The sequence below is a fragment of the Thunnus maccoyii genome, chromosome 2 (assembly GCF_910596095.1).
Source record: "Thunnus maccoyii chromosome 2, fThuMac1.1, whole genome shotgun sequence".
In the NCBI taxonomy this organism is placed as follows: domain Eukaryota; kingdom Metazoa; phylum Chordata; class Actinopteri; order Scombriformes; family Scombridae; genus Thunnus; species Thunnus maccoyii.
The window spans coordinates 35,326,128-35,333,934 of NC_056534.1; the positions used below are offsets into that span (position 1 = coordinate 35,326,128).

At 41.3% G+C, this 7,807-nt stretch overlaps 1 protein-coding gene across 1 annotated transcript in view; it reads right to left on the reverse strand.

Annotated features, from left to right (window-relative positions):
- The window catches only part of LOC121905795 (sphingosine kinase 1-like), a 37,835-nt gene extending 37,130 nt beyond the window's left edge, over window positions 1–705 (reverse strand). Inside the window, exon 1 of the mRNA XM_042424315.1 lies at window positions 88–705. Within this exon, the coding sequence (XP_042280249.1) occupies window positions 88–502 (415 nt within the window). The 5' untranslated portion in view covers window positions 503–705. The remainder of the gene's footprint in view (window positions 1–87) is intronic.
- Window positions 706–7,807: the final 7,102 nt, after the last annotated feature.

The window sequence follows — 7,807 nt, forward strand, 5'->3', positions numbered from 1 at the left end:
CGTGTGAGACCTGAAACTCTTCACCCCTCAGTTAACTTTGACACAGACAAACTTTTTTCCTGTGGTTAACCACCACGCGCGTCTCACCGTCTCTAAGGTGCTGTTGCCTGTCACTGCGCTCGCGGACGGCTCGAGCCCATCTCTCCGCCTCCTCCAGGTTGTCTCGCGGGTCCTGAAGCGCGGCGAACCGAAAACTCTGCTCCACTCTCTGCCGCGACACCCCGGAACTCATCCAGCGCCGTTTGAGCGGGTAAAAGTAGGCTACCAAGTACGCCGCCGGGTCCGCGTTGTCATCCTCCCGGTGAGCCCGGCAGCCGACGCAGTCCTTCAGGCTGAGCACCACCTTGTTCCGCCCCACAGGTGCCGAGGTGAGCCTCTGGACTATGAGCTCCCTCTCGGTCAGGCTCACGGCACACCTGACTTTTCGGTTACCGGTAACCGTGAATTCCCCGTACAGCGTGGCGGGGCTGTCTCGGTCCGGTTCTGCTCTCCTCGGGTCCATCCTGAGCGGACGGGGGAGACCGGGATACAGTAGCGGCCACACCGTCACATAGCTGCCCGCCTGGACGATGCGAGCCAAGTGGAGACCACAACAGTACTGGCAGCCCGCTGCCGGTCGGACCGGTGTCAAGCGTCACAGGAATCAAACGTACCACATCCGTTTACATTTCAAAATAAGACACATGTTGTCTTCAGGACCATGCCAGTGTTTTTCATTCTAAAACAAAAGTTGGGGCAGTTTGTTGCGTGAAATTTTGTTTTACCTACTCCACTAGCTCCTCTATCTATGACTAGTTAATTACACTTACCTATTTTACCCACACTGATGAACAGTTAAAGGTGCAGCACGAAGAATTTAGTGGCATCTAGTGAAATATAATATTCATAAGTTTTAATTAGTGAATAATCACCTGAAACTAAGAATCATTGTGTTTCCGTCACTTAGAATGAGTCTTTCATATCTACATAGGGAGCAGGTCCTCTTCCACAGAGGCCACTATGTTGCACCGCCATGTTTCTACAGTAGCCCAGAACGGATAAATCAAACTCCGGCTCTAGAGAGGGCCTTTCATGTTTTTCACAAGTTTCGCAGCCACCGTAGGTTCTCCTAAACGCTTGGAAGGGGAGGAGGGTATTCGGTTTGTTGTAATCTGTAACCTCATCGCTACATGCCACTAAATTCTACACACTGGTCCTTTAACTCAGTGACTGTGCAATAATAACCCTGTAACACTATAACACCCACTGCACCTACAAATTATATATATTTATTTTAGTCTAAAACACAAAATGTGCAAAACATTGCATTCATTACTGTATATTTGAACTGTATATACTGCACATAATCACCTGCTATATGTATATAAAGTAACAATGTCCCCAACATCCAAAACGTTTGTTCACCACAAACCTTGACACACAATTTGAAGTACGATAGTATTTTTTTCAGCCACAGATTTACTCATCTACAATGGAGCAATTCATGGTTTTATTTTTAAAGGCATTACCGACTAGTTTTATGGAGTTGTTGCGGATGTCTTTTCCTGCTTGACGCACATCCACTCGGCTGCAGTTTACATTGAACTTTAATGCTGTTCAGGAGTTCAATCCGTCGAAAAGAAGCAGTATGTCGCCCCCTAGTGGTGTATTAAATAAAGAACCAGATTACAAACTGACAATTTAAAGAATCCTATGTACTATATTTACAACATGATGTACTACTCAGAAAACTAATTTAGAAGATGTTATGTAACTATTAGACGACCTCTGCTTCATGCAGTGGTAATGAAGCTGCGAGCAGACAGAATGCGCCTCCTCTCTGACATGTAAACCTGAAGTGTGCAGTAAAACTGTTGAGTGGTCATGAAGGAGTCCCTCACGTTCCCTCACATGGGGATGGTGATAATAGTGTGTTGGGAAACTGGAGTGAATGAATTAAAAATGGATCAAGAAGAGTGACTGTGTCACACAGAGAAGAGCATCAACTTCAACTCGGCTGAGCAAATGCATTTTAATAAATCTCAAATACATAATATATACAAAAGTGACTGCTGTAGTGTTCCTACTCTAACATCACACTCACACAGACAGCCTACTACACAACAGTGGAAGTGTGTACATGTACATTGTACTTGGTTGTATTTCCATTTCAGCTTCTTTTACTGTACTTCTACTGCACCACATTTCAGAAGGAATTATTGTAAGTTTAGCACCTCCATATTTTTTCTGACAGCTACGAGTCATTTTGCATATTAAGATGAGCCAATATAACGTGTAGTTAAATTAACCACTCAAGTGCTATTTTTCTGTCCAATAAATATTTAAATTTTAATAATTCTATACTTTTCAGATCATAGTTCATTTTGCTGATGTTTTTTGCTCATATTTCTTAGAGCAACAATTGGTCGATTCATCGATCGACAGAAAATTAATCACCAATTGTTTTGATGATCAATGAATCCTTTTTAGACTTTTGTAAGGAAAAAAAAACAGCAAAGTCTCTGGTTTCAGCCTCTGAAATGAATATAATATAATATAGGTTAATGAAATGTGTTTTCTCTATCTGTACTTATAATAGTTGTTACTGTTACAACAGAGATTATGGACTGGATTACATTTGGATTCATCTAAGAGTGACATACTGCATGTGTAGTATGTATAACACTTTCTCATCTGATGTTTTTTATGACTCTTGAAAAAAGAGATCACAATCTCAATGAGACAACCTGATTAAATAAATAGTGTATAGTGCTGTAGATGAGAAGATGTGATGTGATATAATGATTATATTGTATATTATGCTGATTACCTAAACTGGTGTAATGGTGTGTTGTCAATGCTTTATGTGCTTTTTGTTTCCCTTCATTCAGGCAGTAATAGACAACCTGCAGCATCACAATGATAAAGAATCCAAAATATGTTTTTCACTGCAAAACATAATTATCAAGATTATGTTTTGTATCATTAATATAATTGTGAAAATACAAACCTTAGAATTCAATGAATGTAGAATAATTTTCTTGTAGTTTGGATGCTCAGCTTCATACACTTTCTTTGCTTCCATGTATGTGCAATTAAACATTCTGCGTAACATAACTGCTGTTTAATTCATAGTTTTTATACAGTTATAATGAGCAGATGAGCAGGTACTTCAGTGCACCAACAGATGGCGATGTTAGATTCAGAAAAGAGCAGCTGATTATCACCATGTCACAATGCACTGGTCTGAAACAGGGATATTTTTCTTAACATACTCACAGCAAACAGCATGTAATATGATAAAAACTGCACACTAAGCTGAACTCCACTAAAGAAACACTCAAGAAAATTATATCTATGGTATTACTACGTTGTAAGTATACAATTAATATTAATTTTGAGGCACTGGCCCTTTACTTTCCATTTTGTGAGATGTCACACTTTTACTATGAGAAATATTGTACTTTTTACCCCAGTGTTTGATGCCCTAGACTTTGTATTATAGAATATAATATGTGGTTTAAGTGCAAACAGCCTGTAGCCTGTATTGAACACCTACAACTTTAACATGTAGATTTTTTATTCTGGTAATCACTCTTTAACTTCATCAAAGGATATGCTGACTTTTACACTGCTTGCACAATGTGCAGTGAAAGTATGCCTTCATATTTTCATCATCCGTGCCACTATAAGACCATAACTGGCGACATTATTTATCTTCTATCTTTATGTTCTGACAAGTATATTGCTTTGAGAAAATAATAAAGTCGTCGTCTGACTTCTCTCCGGGTCAAATCAAAGTCATTCTTGCGTTCTTGTTATGCTCCAGGCACTTGCACATGATCCACAGAAAGGAAAAAAGGGGAGTGGGAGGAGTAGGAGGAGGAGGTAAGCATATATGCAGATGGGAATTAGTGGTCCCAGTAAACACCTGGAGCCAGAGGGGAAACAAGATGATCTTATTCACATGCAAGTCTTGTGCCACAGAACACAACGCTGCTAAAACGCACTGCTTTTCATCCACTTCACGCCAGAAGATAGGTAGGCATCACCTTAATTCCTTCTTGGGCTGTGAATGCAGCTTTTCCTCAAAGCTATTCAGGCTCTACTTTGAACATAAGCATATTATGTAATTTGCTGCAATGGGAGAAAATGCCTCTGAAAAACGTGCATGTTTCTTCAGCGTGAGATCATTACACACACTATGGGCTTCACAACAAAAGAGGCTTTTCATTTCAAACTGCAGGGTAGACGCTGATTTCCTAAAAGCTATTGATTGAAAATGGCACAGCTGAGGAGCGGGAGAGGAGCCATGAATGGAGACAGTAGATTCTCACTTCCACCGCTCTCCAGCTGTGAGCTCTATTGCTGCCTGGCCTTGAAGGGGGGAAGAGGGCCGTCCCTGCATATGGTGTTTTTCACAGGATTTAAGAGACAGGGCTGCCACCCCCATATGTACTTGAGCTTATAATTTTGAGAGGTTTCATTTCAAAAGGACGATGAAAACAATATTTTCACTGCATACTTTCTGCACACATGAACCAGTTTGCACTAATTGCCGTCACTGGCATTCCTAACCATCTGGTTTCATCTCCTGAACATGAGACCATTGACACACGCTTAATAACTGATAAGCAGCCATTATCTGTTGTTAGCGCACCACAGATGTCAACTCAGTGCATATCAATACGGTCAATACCTCATTATTGCTTATATAACATACAACTCACTGAGCCTTCCTCTGCCCTATCACTACCCCACACCCTTCACACACACACACACACACACACACACAGACAGATAACTGAGTGGGAGGAAGGAATGTCATATACCTCAGCATTTAGTTAGCATTGGCATCCAACATGACAGATTCCCCGTCTGGGTCGCTTAGCGCTGATGTCTTGCAGAAAGGTTTCGCCTGTCTGCCTGGCTCTCCTTCAGTTGCCCCTTAATTCTGCTCTGTTTCTTCAGATGCCCACCCCCTTTGTCAAGGCACTGCCGTAATTATATAAGTGTTATGCAAACCTGTCTCTTGCTGGAAAACAATGAAACATTTCTTGCTCTGAAATGAGAGGTTTTATGGTGATAACCGTGAGGAATGAGCAGCCACATATTGTGAAACTTATCATTTAAAACCAATAAAATCTCACTGCCAGGATGCTTCGTGGAGAATCGTATGATTTTGTATAATTCCATGCAAAATTATTCTCTATCTTCTGTACATTAGCTTGTAGCAGTCACCCATTCGTGGGACTGTGAAAACTGAATATGTAATTTTAAACAGTCCACAGCCATGCTGGCAGCTCTGTGAGGCTGTACTTTGGTATGACGGTGCTTTGAGCTAAATTCTAATGTCTTTATGCTAACATGCCCACGATAAGAATGCTAACATACTGATATTTAGCATGTATAATGTTTACCAGGTTCACCATCTTAGTTAAGCATGTTAGCATTCTAACATTTGTTAATTAGCACTTAACACAAAGTACAGCTGAGGCTACAGAAAGGGAGGGAGTGTCTGTAGTTTTGCATGTTTTGCAAGTCATCCTGAGGGGAAGATGAGTGTCTGAACCAAATTATATGGCGATCTATCCAATAGTTGTTCAGAAATGACCATAAATGTCTACCTCGTGGTGTTGCTAGATTCAAAATCCGGGATTTCCAAGGTCATTTGGATTCATCCTCTGGGCACCATGAATGTCTGTACAAAATTTAAATGAAATCCATCCAGTTGTTGTTGAGCTAGCTCAATCTGGACCAAAGTGGTAAGCTAGCTATCAGTACTGTTACAAACAGGTGGCGGTGCTTGTTTCGTCCAACCATGAGACGAAAACCCAAAGAAATCCAGTTTACTACCACAGAAGACTCAAAAATAGAGCACACAGTCACATTTGAGATGCTGGAATCAGGGAATTTGTGGCATTTTGTCCTGAACATGAAACAACTAAGCTCGCAAATTATAATCTGCCAGTAGACTAATTTGACTAATCAAAAAAAGCACTTTAGAGGGCCCACTACACCAGCTTTAATCCAAATCAGTCTAGTTTCACAGCTGCCACCCAGCAACCATGGGGCATCCAGAGGGCTGAGTCACTCGCTGAACTGAAGCTACGCCAAGAGAAACAGACAGGGGGAAAGCCCCGGCCTCTCCCTCTGCAGCGGGGGAATCACTCCTCATTATATGTGGACGCGGTTTATCGGGTCACCCGCATTCTCATGGCCTGGTTGTTGGAGCATGGTTGTGGGGGATTTGAACAGAGGCAGCTGGATTAGCATGATGGTATGAGCACTGATATGTGTCACAGGGGGTGATACGCATTCTTGCAAAATGACTGAACCCACTTGCCTGACTCGATTAGAGGGAGTCCATGTAACTCTTGAAATGCAGTGTTGTTTCAGAAATACATTGAATATTGCAGCCAGTGGGCATGAGAGACGTGTCTGGGGGGTACGTTCACTGAGATGTAGTCGTGTGTGCTGGAGATGGTGTAATGTGTTGGCAGGAAAAAGTCATCTCTCTGCATGTGCACTTCAAGACTAAAGCATCAGTCTAAACATTTCTGACCTGAAAACTATATTTACAGCGTGTTTCCACAAAATATACAACGTTTATGACCAAAACATTGCTAATTGGTTCAGCACTGGTATAGAGGCAGTGGAGATCCTGAAAACAGGTCTGTTAGGCCAGTAGATTCCCTGAAAACCCTTAAAACACCCAAAGCATGCCTGTTTAAATATATGCTGTACTGAGTGATTGCTTAGGATCGCGCATGCTAATAAAAAAGAATATAAACAAAAATTATGTTAAGACATGCCACTTTCATTGGTTTTATTGCTAAACTGCCAGTTGACGTTTTAATTTTTACTGATTTTGTGTTTCCAAAGTGTCATTGTGGGGATGTACACGTAAGTATTAAACGTTGACTCCTCAAGCTGAACCGACTGAGCCGAATCGTTATTGTTACTAGCCGAATCAGCACGTTAGCATAGCTGCGATTCTTCTTTAAAAGCTTAAAAAACTGCAAAAACTAAAGAGACAATCATGAAGTGATAACTCTGTTGCAGACAGGCAGTTGCTGAGCAATTAGCCAGAAATGGATTGAATTTGGGACTAAACCGAACTTCTAGAAGCTGTGACATCACAGCATTAGCGAGGCGATTGCTTACTGATGTACATACTGATGTATGATTGACTGTATGAACTGCATACAGTAGCTACAAATATTCAAACTGAACTACACAAAATTATTTGAATTCATCATTTTCACTCTCAGTCTACTGATCCGCAGGACTGTATTGGTGAGGATGTAAGCACACTATATGGCCAAAAGTATATGGACACCCCTCTACATGATGTGTACTGTTGGTCTGGGGCTGTCTTCATGGTTTGGGCTCCAGTCTTTAGTTCAAACTGATGGAAATCTCAATGCTACAGCATACAATAATGTTTTAGTGTGCGTCCAACTTTGTGGAAGCACACAAACTGTGTTCTTGTTTCAACATGTTTTGGAACAATCTGAATCACCGATCTATCAAAGAAAATTGTTATTAAGATAATTTGGTTAAAAGTGTAGAGATATTTACAGATTCACAGTTAATATGTGTCTGTCCCTGGTCCAAATCTTAAACAGTATGTCAGTTATTTATTGCAATGACTACATGCTATCAGGCAGGTGCTGCAGCTCTCCATCATCTCATTACTTCCATCACAGTGTCAACCACAGGGTCACCTCTCGTGATGCTTGTATGTGACCTGTTAGAAGGAGCTCCTCTGTATGTCGCTGCTCATTCCCTGAAGTGGCATCCTGCTGGTATCTGAGAGATGAGA